At 35.2% G+C, this 21,595-nt stretch overlaps 1 protein-coding gene across 2 annotated transcripts in view; it reads left to right on the top strand.

The window, feature by feature from the left end:
• The window catches only part of TRAPPC10 (trafficking protein particle complex subunit 10), a 44,106-nt gene that overhangs the window by 16,899 nt on the left and 5,612 nt on the right, over positions 1-21,595 (top strand). For both annotated transcript variants that reach the window (XR_008236221.1, XM_052794096.1), the window contains exons 8-19: positions 726-872; positions 2,782-2,896; positions 4,061-4,137; positions 6,842-6,933; positions 8,099-8,239; positions 11,129-11,241; positions 12,332-12,846; positions 16,653-16,794; positions 17,952-18,110; positions 19,042-19,271; positions 20,530-20,630; positions 21,080-21,206. Coding sequence is in view for 1 of the 2 variants with exons in the window: in XM_052794096.1 (XP_052650056.1) it covers positions 726-872; positions 2,782-2,896; positions 4,061-4,137; positions 6,842-6,933; positions 8,099-8,239; positions 11,129-11,241; positions 12,332-12,846; positions 16,653-16,794; positions 17,952-18,110; positions 19,042-19,271; positions 20,530-20,630; positions 21,080-21,206 (1,959 nt within the window). In the remaining variant the exon portion in view is untranslated. The remainder of the gene's footprint in view (positions 1-725; positions 873-2,781; positions 2,897-4,060; positions 4,138-6,841; positions 6,934-8,098; positions 8,240-11,128; positions 11,242-12,331; positions 12,847-16,652; positions 16,795-17,951; positions 18,111-19,041; positions 19,272-20,529; positions 20,631-21,079; positions 21,207-21,595) is intronic.

Genomic DNA, 21,595 nt, shown 5'->3' with positions numbered 1-21,595 from the left:
ATGAACAGGATTTTGAGACACCATTATTGTGATTATATTCCAGATCTTTAGTTATGCTCATCTTTATCTTGATTCTTGAAATATTCTAGTATCAAACTCTCCTGTCTTTCTCTATCATGTCCTGACTGATAATCCTTTCTTGGCATTTTTTTTCTTTCTTTTTTTTTTCTCTGTGGGTTTTTTTTTGTTTGTTTGTTTTTATCTCCATTCTTTAATTAGTTGTCCATGACCGATGTCTTATCCTTTGATTAACAAACTTACTGTTGTGAAGGAAACTTAGACTAATTTCTTTTTTCAGGTGTTTTAATCTACTACTTAGTGTACTTTTAATTTCAGTCTCAGTTAGATCTGATGTCTCCTTAGGAAAGTAGTAGTATATTTGCAGAAATTTTTCCTAACTCTGCTTTCCTTGGGCTTAGTCCAAATTTTTGGAGTTTCCAAGTACTAGTACCTATTAGTCTTCTTTTCCTTCTCTTTCATCTTAGTGAATGTGTCAAATCTAGTTAATGTAATCACTGTTTAGTTGCTTAGCTGTCCTTGTTTCATGAACTAATATATATAAATTATTCAGGAGGTAGTGAGAGTTGGCCTGTTTTTTGTGTATTCTTAGAGTAAGCTCTTCCAAGATGCTCTGCTACGTTGTATCAAGAAAAGTATTTTGCTGAAAGTATTTTGTCATCTGACTAATGTTTGTTTTCCAGTTAATTTTATCTGTTCATCTTCAGGTCTCTGTTCCTCCTGGAGCTTTGGATTGCTGGGTATTTTTGAGTTGTTTGGAAGTCTTACAAAGAATAGAAGGCTGCTGTGATAGGGCTCAAATAGATGCAAATGTTTCCCACACAGTTGGCTTATGGAGCTATGCCACTGAGAAGGTGAGCAAATGATGTGTTGCAGGTGTGGTATTACAATTTTGTTTCTGTGGAACAGATTTTGCACTTTGTTGTGGAATTTAATATGGGGTTTGGTATATTTTCTTGAGCCTAGTCTAGATGAGACATTCAGGTTTATATCCACTTTTCCCACTGTCAGATGAGACCTGGGAATAACTAGGGTGTGTTCACCTCTTTGTCCCCCCTCCCTCACCACTAGTTTGATAATGACTGGCTAATTAAACTCCAGAAAGAACTCAGTCCATGTTGACTGAGAGAAGGAGCGTGAACTTCAGTTGTAGCAGGAGAAGCTGCCCAGATTTGGATGCATTTACCATTATAAATATAGATTACAGCAATCTGTTTACAGAGTTCATTATGTCTTCAGTATGTTAGTATGGTAGTAATAGATCCTAACTTCACTGAAGGTGTTACGTTTGGCGGCTTGTGAAAGAGGCAAATAAGTAATAATTTGCAATTTTTCAGTTAACACCCCTTACCATAAAGTAAAAGTTGTAAAGTGGCCTTTTCAGTTTGGTTAAGCCCCCTCCCTGATTACATGAATACCTTTTCAAGTTCCACTTATTCTGTTTCTGTGAAAGAGTTGGTGTCCAAGGTTGTTACTGCTTTCCACTGTTGAAAAACAGTTTAGAAAGATGACAAACTCCAGAAACTACTGAAATAGCATACTGTGATCTTCATGGATGTTTTTGAAGACTGGCATAAGCTCATCCTCTTGTTTGCATAGCCTGTAGATTTCTGTTTCTTTTAATCATAGTTTGTTCATATTTCAGTAGACTTAGGAATCCTCTCTAGCTGACCCTAGAAGATCCTTGTCTTATTACAAAAGCAGAGAAAGACAATTTCACCGTAAAGAGTTACTGTTTAAAAAAAGGTGGGGGAGGGGGAGATCAGAATAAAGGAAACAAAGAATTGTTCAAAGTGGTGATGGGTGCATCACATTCTTCCCATGCTCCTTACATGTTTCTGTGGAAGGTGTATACCTGAGTTGGAAATGTTACTCCCATTCATAGCTCTTCTAACATAAAGGGTAAAGGGAAAAATTGTAGGATAATGAGTAGCAGTAAGGTGGAACAGACTGAATGAAAGAAATTTAGCAACTAATGACAAAATTAAGTGGCATTAAAAAAAAAAAAAAGTTAATGTTCATCTCCATTTTATATGGTGTAGAGTAATATGACAAGCTGAGACCTTTTTTCATTTGTGGGCTTACCTTTGTAGTTGAGTTATTCTAAACGAATTAACCAAATGACCAACAGAACTGAACTTCTTTAAGACAGTATCCTCTGCTGATTTCTGGGTATCGAGTGTACCAGCTGCTGTCTAGAAGGAATTCTATGGTAGTTGTGTGGCACTGTTTGAACACCATTAGATATGCTAATTGTCTCTTTTGCAAGAAGGTTTTTACCTGAATACAATACTTCGGGTGAATTTGCAAGCTTGTCTAATCAGTGTACTGGAGACTGCCTGCATTTCTTGATTATATAGTTTTCAAAAATACAGACGCAGTTATTAGAAATGATCTTTGGCGATTATTGCCAAATATCTCAAGCTTTGTCTATTTTTATATGGAAAACCAGAAGGATTTATTCTGGTTAGGTGTTATGCATGTAGGGATGTGTGTGTATATGCATGTGTTCCAGTGTTACTTGAGTCAGTAACTTACTTGTATGCAATTTAATTCTTAATAAAATTAATTTCTACTGTGAGAATTAACAGTTAACTTTTGAAAGGTTCTCTATTTCCTTCCCATGAAGCAACTGTAATACAGATCTTATAAGCAGTATAATATGACAGGAGTGGAATTGTATTGTAGGAATGATGTAATAGAATAAAAGGAGTTTTATATTGATTTTGTAGCCTACTGAAAAACATCTGGTTTCTCTTATAGTTAAAATCTCTGGGTTATCTGTGTGGACTTGTGTCAGAGAAGGGACCCAATTCAGAAGACCTTAACAGAACTGTCGATCTGTTAGCAGGGTTGGGAGCAGAACGCCCTGAAACAGGTATTACCAGGAATGTACGCATTCTTTCTAATAACTGACATTGTCTTAAATACACAGTATATAAATACATCAATCATAAAAATTTCCAAGTATCCCTACATTACATATAAACATTGATAGAACTCTATTATCTCTTACAAGTTCTTTTAATGTGTGTCTAGTACTTTAAATTATCAATGCACCTCCTTACTGTTGCAATTATAAGTTTTTCCATTAATGTTCCATTTATCAGCATTTAGGTAAATAGTCTTTGAACAGTACTGGTTTTGAATAAAGACAAGTATTAAAAATAAAATTATTTGAAAAAGAAATGGAAAATCCTTGATCTGATGCAAATAGATAACCTGCAACTGGAGCTACAAGTGATATTATTTGAGAGGCTGAAGAATCAAATTTATTTACTCCTTGTGGATTTTATCACTCGCAAAGATGTTTCTGAAGGGAAGAAGCTTTCAGATGTTAAATATGCTAGAACAATTAGTGTCTTTGAAGCATTAGCTGACAGGCTGACGCTTCAGTTGCTCTTGCAGGTATGATGATGTATGATTCTTAATTCAGTGCTATGGTGCCTGTTGTATTTATTTAAAATGGGGGCACTTTTCTTCTAGAAATATTGACATATATTTGGTCTGGCAAAGACTTTAACTGAGCAAGCTATTTCAGAAAAACACTTTGTCTTGCTAACCATTTTCTTTTGAAGTACGTTGTTTAAATTAGTAAAATGTCTTTAAATTACAGTTTACTTTTGTCATGCTGATTTATAAATCCAGCAGTGGGGAGTTGTGAGAATATCTTGGTACAATATGGTATTTAAGTACAATTGTGTGTGTTTCCAGGTTGAATAAACCTTATGAAATATTGTGTGGAAAAGTTAGTACAGTTACTATATTGCTGCTTCCCTTTACCCTGCTACCCTGAACATCACTCACATGTGCATGCACACACAGAGCTGTGAAACAGCCTTTCTTGATCTTATTTTAGAGCCTGGGGAAGGAACTCATGATCTGTCTCGAAGTGTTGGTGATGTTTCCCACATAAAATTAGTTTTAAGTTTTCTCTCTACTTTCTACTGAAGGAAAAAGCTGGAGGGAGGGGCGGGGAAGCGTGTTACAAAAATAGGAATGTATTTTTAAGTGACACCTCTTGTTCTGCTTTTTTCTAAAGCCAATGCATCACAGAGCCCTTATAAGAAACTTAAAGAGGCCTTATCATCTGTAGAAGCTTTTGAAAAACACTACTTAGTAAGTATGAGGTTTGGTTATTTATATTAGTTTTGCGTGTTTACGTTATAGATTGAATAGGGCTAAAATTTTCAAACATGAGAAGGTAACATTGAGAATGTAAATCTGTATTTCTGTATTTTGGTATCAAAGGTTATTGCTTACACACTGAATGCAACAAGGCTGATTTGTTTTACAACTGGAACCCTGTATGGGCCCTGAGTTTCAAATATTTGGATTAACTCTAATATTTATAGTTATGAGTTGGAGGTTATTATCTGTAAGTATGTATGTGTACTTATTAAAAAAGCCAATGTCATGGCTGTCATATTCTGCTATCCCAAATTCAGAATTAATTGAATCTTCCCCAGGAGAATATTGATGTGTGAATTCAGCTTCCTTTTAAATGGTTTAGACTTGCATCTTGCAATGGGTGTTACATGTTTTAAGTTATACTGTTGAATTTTTTATATAAACTGTGGGACATCTGTGGATGATAGAGTTGGAGCTGGCACAGATTGAAACATTAGAATTCTCATTGTGCTTTAATACTCATTTTTATTTCCTGACAGCTCCCTTATTGAAGAGCCATTGTAATGATCTTCTGGTTTTGGGGGTTTTTTTAATAAAAGATTGTTAAATAAACCTCCCAAAACCCTGACTGTCACAAGAGTGTGTTTCGGTTTGGGGTGTTTGGTTTTTTCCTTAAATAATTTTCCTCTGAAATTTCTTATATTTCCAGTACTGCTGTTAAAGTTTTCTGGGGAAATGTTGGAGTAAAACTGAGCAATTTTTTTTCTTTTTTTTAATCTGAAAACTAAGTGGTACTTATTTTTACAAAGTTTTATTGAAAGAAAAAGTCTCAAAGGATTTTGTCTGAAGATACCAGGTTTCAATTTTATACTTCATTTCTTTATAAGACCAGTTGGATGGCTGGACCAGAACTAAAATCTTCAGAATTGCTAGCTGCTCTTACATATTCAGTTCCAAGTTGCACCTGAAGATCTCTGCTAAATTCAGCAGTATCTTCCTAAATTTAAGAAACTAAGTGGGATCTGCAGAGTTTGCCAATGGAAGAATTGCCATTCCTGTTTGTATTTCTGACTGCACTTCTATGCAACAGAAATTCAGATGTCAGATACACTATAAAAGATGGTTTTCTATGTAGTTGTCATATAAATATATACAATTTATGTCTACCCATATCTTATCCATGTATTCAGTGGAGAAGAACATAGAATTAGTTAAAATTTCTAGGTACAGCTAAGATAATTTATTTGAATTTAAAATTTTAATGAGTCTGTAAAATAAAATGCAGCTTTTCAGACATGTTGAAACCAAGAAGTGATGAGCTTTTATTACCAGAAAAGGCTTTGTTCTCATTCAGTGACTAGTCTAATGCAACAACTTCAGAATCTTTTGTAAGACTGTCAAATCTACACACATGTTGGTTTGTACCTTAATTTTGGGGGAATGTAGCTTTTCATTTGTATGTGTAGCTGGTGTCTAAGACCTCTCTAGTTATACTGATCTGTTAAGGAGTGATCACTTAGTTTATTGTAGGATATTGCTGTGAGTTCTCAAAGAAAGAAGTGGTTTTTCTAGGCTCTCCGTAAGAAACATCAAAAATAGCCTAAAAAAGGCTTTGGGAGCTCATTTTAGGTCATTTTCCTGCCCCATAGGAATAGATGCTTACTGACAGATACTATGCAAAATATTTAGGCAGTTGGAAGCTCTTAAAGCAATTTGTTTTGAAGGATAGAGTAGTTCTTAATACACTAAGTGAAGGAGAATGAACTTCTGTGGAAGGTTGCTGACAGAAGAGGCTGCAGGTTTGTAAATACGATGTGAAATGTTTTTATGTATCAGGCCAGAGATTATTATATACTTGAGAAAGAAATTTGGTGGTGGTGTACAGTGTGTTGTAACTGCTAATTTTGTGGGAAAGATTTGTTGCTGTTACTACAAGCTTAGGGCAAGGTGAGGAAGGTGACATGTAGACAGTGTGGCTGCGTTGGAAATTAAGCTTAAAGATGGCTGAGAAACTTCAATTTGGGATTGCATAGCTTCAGGCAAAATTCCTTTAAGGCACTCTTGTGAAAATACTTATTCTGATTGTAACTTAGCATTTTGCGTTTAATTGTATGTTTGCATACTGCAAATTTTCATGTACTTAATGGTATTACGTGCAGCTTTAGTGAAAGAGTCATGTACCACATTCTATATGTAGTTGATTTGGTTTTGAGGTATTAGTCATGAGTCTCTGGGGCAAGCTCTAATATTGTTCTAAATATGTTATGCTGTGGTGTATCCTGGAATGATGTACTACACAATCCTGCAATGATAATCTAATGGCATATAGTCACTGAGAAACAGGTGCTTTCAAAAAAAAAGACAGGAGGATTGGAGTGTAAAGAAGTGCTTGAAACTGTATCTTATCTATTACTTTGGTGGTTTTGAGTTGCCTTATCTAATTTTTAATAGGCTTTTTTTCTTCTGCTATTTATAACACGGATACAGGATAACGACCAACTGCAGAAAAGGTGATGATGACCTGTTACAAACTGTTCTATGTTATGTGCTGGGGGCAAGGGGAAATCTATAAAGTGATGCATTTTGGTCATTTTGTTGGAGTAACTTAGTTACTGGCTATGAGTTTGTGTGAAATACCATATAGCTACTAAACATATATAAAGCTTATAATAGTTTCTTTTCTTTTGAACAGGATCTGTCCCATGCCACCATTGAAATGTACACAAATATTGGAAGAATTCGCTCAGCTAAGCTTGTGGGAAAGGACTTGGCAGAGTTTTATATGTAAATGAATGTTTAAAATGTCTTAAATGCATTAGCTTTGAAAAGTTTGAATATAATTCTTGAGGAAAATACGCTGTATTTAAAAAGGAATTTTAAAAAGTATTTTAAAAAATGTAAACATACCCTGTTTCAGACTGTATTTCAACCAAAAAGAAAAAAGAACACCAGCAATCTCTTTATATCAAACCCTAATTCTCACCTCATGATGTAGTACTCTTACCTTTAACTGTCCTATGTTCTTTAGCTTGATCCTTTCTTCTCCTAGGGAGGAAAGGGCAGTGGGGCGGGGGGAGGAAAGTACTATAGCCTGCTTTGTAATGTGGCTTCTGACTTGTTTCAAAGTTTATAGTTATCTTAACTACATATGTGTCTATATGTACCTAAGAAAAGCCAGAAAACATGTTCTTTGGAGAGTAATCAGTTTCATATTTGAGGTTATAATTGCAAAATATTTGTTTCCCCCACTGTGAAACTTACAGTGATTTTATTCCTAATTTTGAAATATTTTGCGTTTATCCCTGCTATTAAATTCCACTAAAGGAACCTCCTGCACTGGTTTTCTGTTTCATTTTATTTTTCTTATTTAGAAGAATTTGGGAGTCTTCAGTGGTTTTTGGGGAAAACATGTTTGGGCATGCTTCTTACCTATGTTTACTAAAGCAATCTGATTTTCTAGCTGCAACAGATTCTCCTGAATTAACTTAAACTTTCACCTGAGGGAATAATGTTAGGTTTAAAGACTACCATGGAACTGCTGTGTAGTGATAAAATTATATTTTCATTGAAGCATTTTCCTGCTTTAAAATTGTTGAGTAAGCATGTTTTTAGTTAACTGTCAGAAGCTTAAGGTGCCTTTTGTCACATTTGTGGGAGGTAGCTTCACCTCACTTGCTCTGACTTGGGATAGATCTGTATATGAAGCCTTTCATTGACATGGTATATTTACACTAATTGCAGTTCTGCTTGCTTAAGTGAATCGCTTAAAGGTGGGCTAATATGTTGATCTGTTACCAGCAAAACAAAGAGCATAATGGTTCACTGCATCTTGTTCTGCATTCACATGCAATGTTCCTCTCCCATCACCACTTTTTTTAAAATGTGTAGAGAGTTTTCATGGCTGCAAAGGTTCTTATATCACTCTGTACTCATTTCCTTATTTTTAAAGGAGGAAGAAAGGTCCACAGAAGGCAGAAATCTATCTTCAAGGAGCACTGAAAACTTACCTTGCGGAGGGCTGGGCATTGCTCGTCACACATACGAGAAAACAGTTAGCTGAATGTCAGAAACACCTTGGGCAAATAGAAAAGTATCCTCTAAAAGGCAGAGCCAGAAAAATCAAGACTGGAGAAAATGATACTTCTGATTATTTTTCTGATGTATCTCTAAAACTTATTTAAGAGTAGAGACTGCCAAACATCAGACAGCTGAGTTATTTGTTTCCATCGTTGCTGTTCATTTGGGGAGGGTTGAGTTATTTATTTTTTCATTTTTATTTTTTTTAACATCTGGTTCACTTAAAACCTTTTGCATATGGTTGCTGCTCTCCATTTTAAATATGTCTAGGCTCTAGAGAGTGGTGCAACTTGGGTAGTGTGAAGTTTGTCATTAGTTTAGCAGATACCATAGAGGTTTTTTATGATTCTGTTTGTACTTCATTATGGAAGTTTTTTTTATGTGATACTGTTTTTTCATTTGGTAAATATAGCGTTATAGTGTCTTCCTGTATTAAGGAGCTTAATTTCTGGGCTTGCTTTCTATAACTGCTACTACCTTTTTCCTCTATCTGCCCTGACAAGGACTCCTCTGGTATTTGTAATGGTGACTTTTTCTAAAAGTTAAAACAGAGGCTTGGAAGGTGAAAATCTTGTGGCTTTGGTGTGGTGTGTGGTGGTTTAGTATTTTTTGCTATTATTTATTTTTTATTTCTGGCTTTAATCTCTGCTTCAGAAGGGGAGTGGGAGTTATTTGCTTTTAAGTTGTGTAAAAGCTCAGTCTTCAATGTGTGAATGAAATATTCTCTGTAAATGCCACTTAAATGCTAAGTAATACTTTGACAGAATGATTTGGCCCGATCCTAATGTTTGACAGGCTTCAAATTCTTCATTTTGGTACTCTGCATTATTTTCACACACCAACTCTATCCGTTGCAACTGTATTTGTTTAAATATTAAATCTGTCTGTGTTGCTGTACTGTTTCTACTTTAAAGATGAGAGGGGTGTGTGTGGGGACTGGGCTTGGGTGTTTTGTTGTATTCCTTTTGGCTTTAGAAACAGCACAATTTGAATTCTGCTTTTCATTTTAGCCCCACGTGTTGTTGCCTAGATTTGGTAGCTAAATTAAGTAACTTGGTTCTATCTGAACTGTTGTGCTGCGTGCAGGATATTATGTATTATAGCAAAATGGCAAATTTTCATTATTTTTTTGCGTTTTGGGGGGAAGGGTACTGGTTTCATTAGTGCCATAGTTATAAGTGAAATTCCTCTAGGTGTTCCAAACTGGGGTGGTCAGCTGAACAGAGTACTTCCTGTAGGACAGTTCCTGTGGAAATTGCAAGGAAAGACAGCTTTTTTTGAATGGTTCTTCTAGCTTTTAAAAAAATTGTTGAGGTTTTGTTTTGTTTTGTTTTCTTTGCCCAAGAAGCTCATATTTTAGTCTCTAAGTGACAGTACTAGGAATCTTAGTGTAGCTGAAAATCACTTGAGCTTTTGGTTTTGTTCTTTGTTTTTTGTTTGGCTTTTTTTTGTTTGGCTTTTTTTTGTTTGGCTTTTTTTTGTTTGGCTTTTTTTTGTTTGGCTTTTTTTTGTTTGGCTTTTTTTTGTTTGGCTTTTTTTTGTTTGGCTTTTTTTTGTTTGGCTTTTTTTTGTTTGGCTTTTTTTTGTTTGGCTTTTTTTTGTTTGGCTTTTTTTTGTTTGGCTTTTTTTTGTTTGGCTTTTTTTTGTTTGGCTTTTTTTTGTTTGGCTTTTTTTTGTTTGGCTTTTTTTTGTTTGGCTTTTTTTTGTTTGGCTTTTTTTTGTTTGGCTTTTTTTTGTTTGGCTTTTTTTTGTTTGGCTTTTTTTTGTTTGGCTTTTTTTTGTTTGGCTTTTTTTTGTTTGGCTTTTTTTTGTTTGGCTTTTTTTTGTTTGGCTTTTTTTTGTTTGGCTTTTTTTTGTTTGGCTTTTTTTTGTTTGGCTTTTTTTTGTTTGGCTTTTTTTTGTTTGGCTTTTTTTTGTTTGGCTTTTTTTTGTTTGGCTTTTTTTTGTTTGGCTTTTTTTTGTTTGGCTTTTTTTTGTTTGGCTTTTTTTTGTTTGGCTTTTTTTTGTTTGGCTTTTTTTTGTTTGGCTTTTTTTTGTTTGGCTTTTTTTTGTTTGGCTTTTTTTTGTTTGGCTTTTTTTTGTTTGGCTTTTTTTTGTTTGGCTTTTTTTTGTTTGGCTTTTTTTTGTTTGGCTTTTTTTTGTTTGGCTTTTTTTTGTTTGGCTTTTTTTTGTTTGGCTTTTTTTTGTTTGGCTTTTTTTTGTTTGGCTTTTTTTTGTTTGGCTTTTTTTTGTTTGGCTTTTTTTTGTTTGGCTTTTTTTTGTTTGGCTTTTTTTTGTTTGTTTTTAGAACTAGGCTTAGACGTTGTAAATGTCTGCCTCCTTTGAAAATTCTTACATCGCTTTAAAATACTCTTAAATTTTTCTGCTTCAGTGCAAATGCTCTTAAAGAATCTGAGCCAGTAATATCGCAGTCTTAGCTAAATACTTAAATGAGCATTTGTATCCCCAGCACTCAAAAGTATAAAGAATGTCTTATGACTTAGTTATGGTAGATGATGCTGTAACAGCTGACATTCTCAGCCAAGTAAATTGGAATATAATCAAATACTTAAGTTAGTTCTAAATCTTGGGCAGTGTAATGCAACACACTGGGTCTTTAACTTGCATGCTGCATTTATTGTCAAATAATGAATTTTCTGTGCTCACTAATCTTTTTTATGGGAGAAGATTGCACAGGTTAATAATGGATCATATTTTAGTTGGTCTGCAAAAAGTAGAGGTTCTGCAATATTCTTGGATGATAGTAAATCTTCCATTGTTTCTTTTCTAATAGAAGAGTGTGGTGATGATAAAAGCAGGTCTTGTATTAAAAGATTAGAAAAGCAGTACTTGAACTGTCTCATTTTCAGTCAAATTTCTGAATGTTGTAGGTTTCTACCTCATGTTTCCTTAACTTTGTTAGTTATCTTCAAACAAGCAGCCTTTTAGCTGGTGATAATCACTTAACAGAAGATGAACGCAAAAGCTTTTGCCAAGAAATACTAGATTTTGCCAATCACCAAGCAGAGAACCAAGGTAAGTCTTAATACTGAAAAATACTTACTCAAAACTTAAGGTTTAATACTTAAGCTGCTCTAATCTGATCTTTCCCTAAAAGTAGATTGGAAGGCTTTTTCTGATTGTTTTCATTACCTTGTGTATAACTTCTGAACCAACATGGTTCTTTTCTTGTCATCTCCAGAACATTTATAAAACTTCTGTAATAATTAAGAATAGTCAAAGATGAAAGGGTAACTAACATTTTCATCTTGAATACTGGAAAGTCTTTTTTTTTTTCCTTCACTTATCTGTTTCTCTGCTTTGACAGCTCATAATTTATCTTGTGTTGGGTTTTTTTCAGTTCCTAACTTATCTTTCTCTCTGCATTGCTGGAATGCAGATGGCAGCTCTGTGATGATACTACTTTGGTTTTGATGTTAGATCTGTACCCATCCACTTGCAGCTTATTATTTTGACCGTCCCTCCTCTTCTCTTTATTCTTCCTGCTGCTTCAGTAATACCTTGTCCTCAGATATTAATCATAATTCAAATTCAAATGTAGATCTGAAGACTGTTCATTTTTATGCAGAAGTTTTTCCTGATGAATGGATGTACCATAAGTAATATGTTATTTTAGACTTGCTTCTTAATTAAATTTTGGTACTGCCTCAGTGTTGGTTTTTGGAATCTAGAAAAAAGAATGAAAACCCCTTGTATGGTAAAGCTGATGGCTCAAGGCACCAGTCCAATCATTAGTTTCTTAAACTTGTACTTGCTCTTGATTTATACGCTCTGGGAAGTTTGTCGCTTTATGCTACTGTGTTCGTCTAGAATACTTTATGTAGTAGTGAAATGCTAAACTTCTGTTTAGACACTATCTCTTAGTTTAGTTGTCCTTAATAGCCTGAGTACTAAAATTGTAGTAGATGTAACTGTTAGAAAACAAGTAAGTCTCATTTCTATGCAAGATAAAACTAAAATGTGGAAGTATTGATTTGTTGTGAAAGGATTCATTGTGAAAAGTTGTTGATCCGTTAAATTCTAGGAGTTAAGTTTTTAGGAGAAAAGATTTGCTGATCTCCACTAGTGCTGGAGAAGAATAAAATCCCTGTTTCTATCTTTCCAGGTCAAAAGGTCATATTGCCTATGCACTCCTTTGCGCAGTTGAAAACTCTCCATTTTGACCCTCCAAATGCTGTTGTCCATGTGGGTGGAAAGTTGTCTATTGAGTTGACTTTGCTGAGCCAAATGCCCATCCCCGTCCAAGTGGATCAGATTGCCATCCATGTTCACTTCAGCATTGAAAAAAATAGTTACAGAAAAACAGCTGAGTGGCTCACTAAGCACAAAACTTCCAATGGTGTTATCAGCTTTCCAAATGAAGTTGCAGGCTTTCCTTTCTCAAGAAACAACTTGCCGGCACTGGAGCTGTATGAAATGTATGAACGAAGTCCCTCAGATAACTCTTTGAACACAGCGGGAATTATATGCAAAAATGTGCACATGCTACTACGAAGGCAAGAGAGCAGCAGTTCGCTGGATTTGCCCTCAGGGGTGACTTTAGAAGATGGGGCTCATGTGTTGAAATGCAGCAACTTAATACTGGAACCAGGGGTCAATAAAATAACATTCAATACTCAGGTATGTTTTTATAGTTGAGTGAATGTAGCACTCATGAAAGAAGAACTAAAAAGTACTGGCTGAGGAAGAGCATAGTGCTGGCAAGTGGTGCCTGTATTGCTTCCTGTTACAGCTTGGGTAATGCCATTCCCCTTGTGGCTTGCTTTTTGTTGTTCTAGACCTTAATTGCCCTTGAAAGAAGGCTGTTGTGTTTGTGCCAAAATGTACAGGTGACTCTCATATTTGCAATCATTTGAGTCAGCCTTCCAAAACTTATTTTAAACATCTTGATTATTGCTGCCAAAAATTAAACTGATAAATTCATATAGAAGGTGATGTACTGTTCATGAAGTCTGCCTTCGCTGTTGAACTTATTGAGAATAAAGTTTAAAAATTTTGATGGGAATTCATTTTCTAGCCCTTAGTAGGTGACTGTGTGGTTAAATTTGCTTGGTAGCCTGTTATTCTACCACCCTCCACAGTGAAGATTTTTTCACTTGGTGGATGTAGAAAACCTACCTGCAAGAAGCATGACAAAGTTAAGCTCAGCTTCAAATACCTGAATTTAGAAGATGTCTAAATTAAAATTGCACCCATTATGCATCCTAATCACATAAGGAATGAGAAGACAGGAACATAAGGATTCTCTGCTACAGGAAGCCTAAATCTGCATGAGCAAACAGCTGTGAAAATAGGGTGTCACCATCTAAATGCCACCCTCAGAAAATGTATTACAGTCCTGCATCTGCCATATAGTGTTGTATATGTAACTCCCTCAATTCCCAACTTGTACATGCACTCTAAGTCAGCTTAATACTTGGAGTAATCCTTTTTATCTTCCCATTCTTCCCCTGGCAAGCTAAGTACTCCCAGTAATTGCTAAAATATTTAAGGACAGTAGTGCTTATCACTTCTGTTCACAATGCATTGCTACTAAATGCATAGTACCTGGAAATCAGCAGGCCTTGAGTACCAAGCCTATTGGTTGGTTGTGGTGGTGGGTTTTGGTTTTTGTTTGTTCAGGGTTTGGGGTTTTGGGGGGTTTTTGTTTGTTTGTTTGTTTATTTTAAACTGCCACTCATTCTGTGGCTTTGCACTTTGCTGATCTGTGGTTTGTTTGCTTGTTTTAATGAAATGGGGAAAGGCATTTACCTGCCAACTTAGTCTTAGGAAGTGAAATGCCAAGCATTTTCAAAAGTGAGACTTTACCATGTGTTTGGCATTCCAGGAACAGGAGCTTCTGGCCTCAATTATCATGTTGTTCTGTTCTTTGGGTTTCTTTAAATACCTTCTGTCTCCCTCCCCACCTCTGTAACCCTTCATAGGGAAGTATTTAGTAGAGTTCAATGCTACAGTAAGAAACATCAGAGTAGGGAAAATTTGAGTGAAGATGCTGAGAAATTCAGTGCAGCATCTGAATGATTAACAAAAGATGGGGCAGCCCAATGAGGAATGCAACAGGTGTTTCAGAGCTGCTTCATTTTCTGAGCGTTACCCAGCCTGTATATTGGAAAGGGTATGGATACTATGAAGAGAGAAAGCATTTTGCAGTCACATATGGTATATATGCCTGCTAGCTTTGCCATTTTCTAATTGGTTTAAATTAGCTTTGGTCCCTTTTTAAAACTGTTTTTGAAATAAGAATCTACCTATCAGGTTTTGAAGACTAAAAATTGATAGCTAGACAGAGCTGACCAGGAGGTTTCTTTAGCATTCTTAGCATATTTTGAGTGCTCCACACCTGAGACTTTAACTTTCTCCTTTCTTTTTTTTCTTATTTTTAATTTCTGTCTTGTTGTAGAGCTTTGTTTAGAGTGAAGCTTTCTATAGGCTTACATACTCTGCTTTTTCCGTTCTTCCAGCGCTGGGGCAGAAAGCACTAGAGAGATGTGCTTGGTATCTGTGCACACACACATTGTGGAACCTGTGTGGATAGCAGGTATCTCAAGATGGAAGTTGAGTTCAAGTCCCTGATGATACAATGTGAAAAGGCAATAATGTCATCTGAACTCCCTACTGACCTAATTTTTTAGGTTTCTCAATCTTTCAAACGATTGGGACAAGTTAATAGGATTTGGACATGTCAGAGGTCTTGGTGGCTGCAAATGTAGTTTTCTGTAAAATAAATTGACATGTATGTAGAACTGGATTTCAGGTGAAGGAGCCTTACTAGAAGAAAGCTGTTAGAGACTGTTCTGAGCAGGGATTTTGGCTTAGTGGGACCAGGAAGCAGTCTGAAACCATGGAAGAAGAGATATGGATGAAAAGCTAGATACAGCTCTGCTTTAAATTTGCCTTGTTCTGCATGCTTCTGGTGGCTATTGCAGGATGGACAGCCTTATGCTTATAACTATTCTATTTTCCCAGCCTTTCTTTCTTGAAAGAACTTTGCATGGGAAGACCGCTCAGTGTGAATCCTACTTATCTTTATATAGTTGTCAAAGCATGACTTATCTGTCTTTAAAGGGAAAATCTGAATATGTTACAATCTAGACAGTGTATTACTACATAACGTGATGAAAGCTTCTCTGGATTTGAGCTGCAGTATTTACAAACTCTTTACTAAAAATCTGTTATCATTGTAGTAGTATACTGTGTCACTGCTACTGGATTACATAGCTGGCCAGGGGATGGAAACTGCTGACAGTTTTCTAAATTTTCTTACAGTAATGCTTAATTGCACTACTTTTGCAGGAAGAGGAATGACTGTGCTTCTAAGATGCAGAGGGAGTTTGATTCTTTCTGTAGATCATAGACTGATGAGTAGCATTATTTATGCTGATAGCAATCTTCCAGTGTATTTTTTCAAGCTGTAAATGAGATCAGAAAGAATTATCTAAATTCTTCAGACCGATATTCCCATCCCATGTTGAGGTTTAAAGTATGTACATATTATGAAAAACTTTACTAATGCTTTTCTGTTTATAAAGTATTCAAGGGATAAAATTTAGTGACTTTAATGTCAAAAAGCATAATATTGAATTTCAGTCAGGATTTACTTTGTAAATAACTGTGTAAGTGAGGTTTGAATGTTGTTACAGCCTTTCTTCATAACTTCTAATATTAATCTTTAGATTTAGTTATACCCAGCATCAATATTTATGTATTACATTTAGTAAAATGGCACATGGAAAAAGAAAACATTCCCTATTCCCTAGCAATAGTAGCTACGAGCAAATAGAATCAAGAATAAATATACTAGCAGATGTTGCAGATTTGCTTTTTGTAAAGTTATCGAAAAACATCCAGAATCCCATTATTCAGTGTAAGGGAAGAGTTTGAAATTAAATATGTATGTATTACTTTTTTGTAAGCATTCACACAGGGGTGGGGAGTGTGTGAAATCGATAGCTTGAGCGGAAAGCTGTGCCTTATATAAATGTTGTAGGATTTTATGAATGTTAGCCAAATAAGCACTTCACTGCTTGCTAAATATCATTTCAGTACTTAATAAATATAATCATATTTTAATGTATGTGGCACTTGGAGGGGGGCAAAAAAACCCAACCAACAAACAAGACAAAAAGCACCCCAAAATAACAATTTGACAGCATAGCTACTATATTAGCATTCTGATTATTGGTACTTGTTACTTATGATGTTTTTCTCTTGAATTGGCCAGCACTCTGGAGCTTCTGTCTTAATGGGGCAAAAGGTGCTCCTTTGTGAAAATCTTGTCACTTACTCTGAGAACAAGTCTGTCATTTTAATTTACAAATGCAAAATATCTGATAAAAATGAGCTGAAAACATGCTGTTCTTTAGTAGACGGTATGTTCTAGAAGTATTTCCTAAATTGAAAAATCCATTCAAATGTTTTCTTTAAAGGCCAAAGAACCTGGGACATACACGCTCAGGCAACTGTGCACTTCAGTGGGAAAAGTACAGTTTGTCCTTCTTCATATTTACCCAATTGTGCAGTATGATGTATATTCTCAGGAGCCCCAGCTAAAAGTGGAACCGATGACTGGTAGGTACAGTTGCTGTGCTGAAGTTGTTTTGATGATTTCTGTTGTACTCTTGTGGGACTAGATAAAGCGTTTTCTGACTTGAATGTTACTCAGATTTTTTTTTTGCCTTACTCTTAATTTTGAGTCTAAAATAAATTCTCACTTTTCAAATTATCCATCAAGTATGCTCCGTCAATGATGGCTAGTCTTCAACAACTAATTCCAGTGCTTGGCTCTGAAACATGTAGTGTCACTTTTGAACGTGAATTTGAATGTGTAGTGTCACTTAAATATCAGGTATGATTTGAGCTGCCACACTGATTAGGAGAAGTGAATATTTAAATTTGTAATTGACTGAGCTCCTTATTGGTTAGTTCTGTGACACTGCAGTCTCTTTGGTATTTACGAGAAATGTGTAAGAACTGGGATTCTCTACTAGAGGTGATAATACAAACTTGTTAAAAATTTAATACTGAATACATCCTTTGGTTTCATGGATAGCTGAGCATTACTTGTAGGGTTTATTAAAGTTTATAAATGGAAGTTAATAGTGATTTTGTTTTCAGGCTATTTACTGAGGCAGTTGAGGAGTTAATATGCATTTTGTACTATCATTCCAGTTACAGGACTTGCAGTGTGTGGCAAATGTAGGACAGGTGTATTGGGCATTAAGCAAATTAACTACCCCTATGAAATTGACGGTTGTGGTTCAGATACTTGAAAATCTGTGTGCATATTGGCATTCTTGTTACCTTGATTATGTAAATACAGCATGTGGGCATGACGGGTATTGTTGGTGCAAAAATTTAAAGCTGTCTACAACCTGGAGAACTTAACAAAAATCTTAGTAAATTCTCTGGGATTATTGTATTTCACTGAATTCTGTGCTGCCAGAGCTACACAGTATGTGAGCCAGCTACTCGAAGCCATCCAAGAAACAGTGGTTTTGGTGACTCAAGTTGAAACAACCGGTTTCTCCACACCGATGTATCTGAACTAGGTTTAATGTGTTGCATAACCAAAACCCCACACTTTTAAATTACCCTAACATGTGTCACATTGTCTGGGAATATTGCTAACAAACCTTAGCAGTGCTAAGGTTTGTTAGCAATGTATTGATAAGTAGGTCTACTGATAAGTACTGGAATCTGTTAACAATTTCTGCTCTCTTCTTCAGATAGCCTTTTGGCTGGGATTCCCCAGAAGGTGAAATTCACAGTGACTACTGGTCACTACACCATGAAGAATGGGGATGCTTTGCAGCTCAGTAACGCGGATGCCATGCCTATTCTGTACCATCCAGAGAGCAAGGCAGTGATCTATTCTAACACCAGAGGTAAGCAATGAAGTAAAAATTAATAATCTTTAAATGGCTGAAAATTCAATAATCCTGAAGTAAACCTGTACTTACAGTATTAGGAACACTGACACTGTTTTTTTTCAAATTACTATGCAGGCTCTGTTTTGACTAGACCATTTGTATTGTGAAGTAGCTGTAAGTAGGTTTTTACATAGTGCTCTGTGTAAATGGAACATTGAATTTGGCCGGTGTTTCATTTAAACAGATGACATCCTAGTTCCTTTTTTCTGAGCATAAGTACTGTATAGTCTCCTCAGTTGCTCAAACACAAGCAACATTTACATAAATGGGAAGAACAGTCTTAATAGACTTGATGAAATTAAGATTAAAATAGATTATACAGAGGCATCCCATGTGTAGTATTTTAAAGATAGATGATGAACGGTGACTAAGAATACTGATGCATGTGTGTTCAATGAGCTGTAAGTTTGCCTGAAGTGAAATTTTGAGACTAAGGAGGTGCAGGACATTGTAAAAACTTCAATAGGTGTCATATGATGGACTAAAGTAGCTCTTTAGCTAGTTTGAAGCTTGTTATCGAATTGTCATCTTAGTTCTTTCTTGAACAGTGGAAGGGACTACTGCACGGAATGTGGTGGTTACCTTCCTGCAGTTTAAGAAGGATAGAGCATTATTACTGGGAAGCGTGAACAGCAGTGGTATTTAAGATGTGTGGATTATAGCTCATTTGAAGAGGTTACCATGGAGTTATATAACATGGTTTCTTGTTGCTGTTTTTGCAGACATGGAGGTCTTGCTAGGAAATGGTTATGGCACCATGTATTTTTCTATGACACTTAGCTTTTTAGGCTAGATTCATTACTTAATTACAGATTAAAATGGAAATTGGGAAGGAATGAATGTGTTGTTTTAAAACTACTTTTTTCCCCATTCTATACAACCATAGAAAAGATCTCAGAATCATCATTAAGGATTCAGTCTTCTGAAAAGATCACAAGCATCAGTTTGCCAGTAGCTCCTGCATATCATGTGATTGAATTTGAACTAGAAGTCATGTATTTGCCATCAGCCACAGAATCTGCAGTGGAGAAAGAAAATGCTACAAATAAAGAAGTTCACAGAAAAAACAAAGAGAAGCAGAAACAGGACAACTGCATGGCTACTGTTGACCAAAAAGTAAGATGTAATTTAATGTTTTTATTACAAAATCTATTTGATCACAGGGGTGTGCAGTTCACAAAATAGAAGTGGTGGTGATGGAGGGGGGAACCTGCTTGCATTTAACTAATTTTCCCTTAAAAGATGTACAAGCAAAAATCATAGCAAATGTTATAAATATAAAGAAAACATGAATATAAACAGAAATAGACACTATGTTTACTATATTGCCAACTGTTCCACTGGCTAGTAATCTGAGTTTTAATGTTCTAACACTTGCAGTTTGTATAGGATGAAGTATACTAGTGTCTTTGTGAAAGGTGGCATGGTGGTCTTTAAATTCTCCCTTCTAACTCATAGGAAAGATATTTCTTCCACTTGCAAAGAATCTGTACGCTGTGTTGAGGTACTTAACGCTGTAGTGTTTCAAGCTGTCACCTTATTTAGTTGGAGGTAACTTTTCCTCTTAATTTTCATTATGAAGGGTGAATAAAATAAGTAGTACGGAAAGAAGCTCTTCAGCTGTGACAGCAAAATGATCTTGAAACCATCACCTTTCACAGTGTTACTCCTTGTTAAAATTGACCAAATGTGCTGCCATGTATTCTTGTATGTGAAGAGTCAGGTAAAAAGGAATAGCTATAGCCTAGCATTGCTAAAATATGATGTGATAAAAGATTTTTTTTTTTTTTGCCTCTCTGCATTTAAAAATATGTTGTTATATATATAGGCTTTATAATTGGAAGAATAGCAGCATTCACTTCAGTAGAAATTCTTCAGTTAACTGTGCTGCTTCAAGTTAAAACAAATATACATTAAATACATTTTTTAAAATATTTTGAGCTTGTATTTAATATATTAAAGTATTATAAAGACATTTCAGTAATAGATCGTATAGCAATTTATTTGATATTGACCTTTTACCAGATTATTGTATTAAGATGCTATTGGTATTGTTAGTGTCCTTTTATCTTTTCTTTCTTCTATTCCCCTTTCCTTTATTTCTAGTCTTCAGAACTGGGTATGTCAGTTTCCACAGGAAAAGCTTCTTCGAGATTTCGTATCCCGCTCACAGGAAAACAAAAACCTAATGTTTTGTCAGATTAATTTTTGACATACTGATCTTTTAAAATTTTCTTTTTTTTCTTTTTCCCCTTCTGGATGCACTAGATGTAGACACTTGCTGAGAAAAGTTTTGCTTAGAAATGAGAAGAAAAGCAAAATCGTTATGCCAAAGACCATTACAAATAAGAACTTTGTTCCTTTTTTCCTTTAGGTAACCATTGATTGTCCTTGGTCAATTTACTCCACTATTATTGCATTAACATTCTGCATACCTTTTAATGCCAAGCATTCCTTATTGTCAGCTGGCAAACGGTAATGTACTCATTAAGTATTTATTGTTTCTTTCTTCTTACAAAATATGAAGCTGGAGTTTCATAAGTAATATTTATAGCAGCCTTTTTTTTTTTTTTTAAGTTAGGCTTTTGTTATCTTGCACAAACTTCCAATGGAAAGCTGTGTATTTCCTCTAGTGTTCTTTCACAACAATAAAACAAATTTGTGGTTTCAGTTATTTTGGAAATAAGACCAAAAGATGAACCAAGCTAGCCTATTTCTGTGTAGTTACTTGTTTTCATTTAATATGAAAGAAGATGTTTTACAGCCTTGTTTCTACAGACTTATAAGTATTGAAGAAAAGATCGAAAGAAACAAATATACCTGCCATTCTGTTTTTGCTTGAGCTGTGCACTTTGAAAACAATCTTATACACTTTCAATGTAACTATTCAACTTCTGTTGAACAAACTGTGTCATGTTTTTCAGGAAATATGTGCAAGTCTGTGTACAGAACTTGTCAGAACTCTGTTTCCAGCTTTCAGACAACAGCCTAAAAAATTCTGCTGACTGTACAGATTTGCAGCTGGTACCTCTGAACCCTGAATCTCAACAGGTAAAGATTCACTTGGTGGTTTATGAACTCATTGGCAGGACAGCTAGATGAAAGTTCTTGTTAGTAAAATTATTAGCACTTCCGCACATAGATTTTTGTAGTAAGTAAGGCTGATAGTTGATGTTAGACCTTTGTAGTCCTCTGAGTAGCTTTGATTCTTAAAGATGCTTTAGAAGGCATTTACACCTGTAGATCTCAGATTAAATTCTAAAACTTGCAAAGATTATTAGGTAAGTTTTCAGACTTGTCCATTTGTCTCATGCAAAGCACCACATACCTGCTTGAACAACAGCTATACAAATGTAGTATTGCTAATATTACTGTTAACATTTAATTTGTTCATCATATAGCTGCAGTTTGTCATTAGGTTTTAGGGAAAAAAAATCAGG

Source organism: Harpia harpyja, chromosome 8, assembly GCF_026419915.1.
Source record: "Harpia harpyja isolate bHarHar1 chromosome 8, bHarHar1 primary haplotype, whole genome shotgun sequence".
In the NCBI taxonomy this organism is placed as follows: domain Eukaryota; kingdom Metazoa; phylum Chordata; class Aves; order Accipitriformes; family Accipitridae; genus Harpia; species Harpia harpyja.
This window is presented reverse-complemented; position numbering and strand designations above follow the sequence as displayed.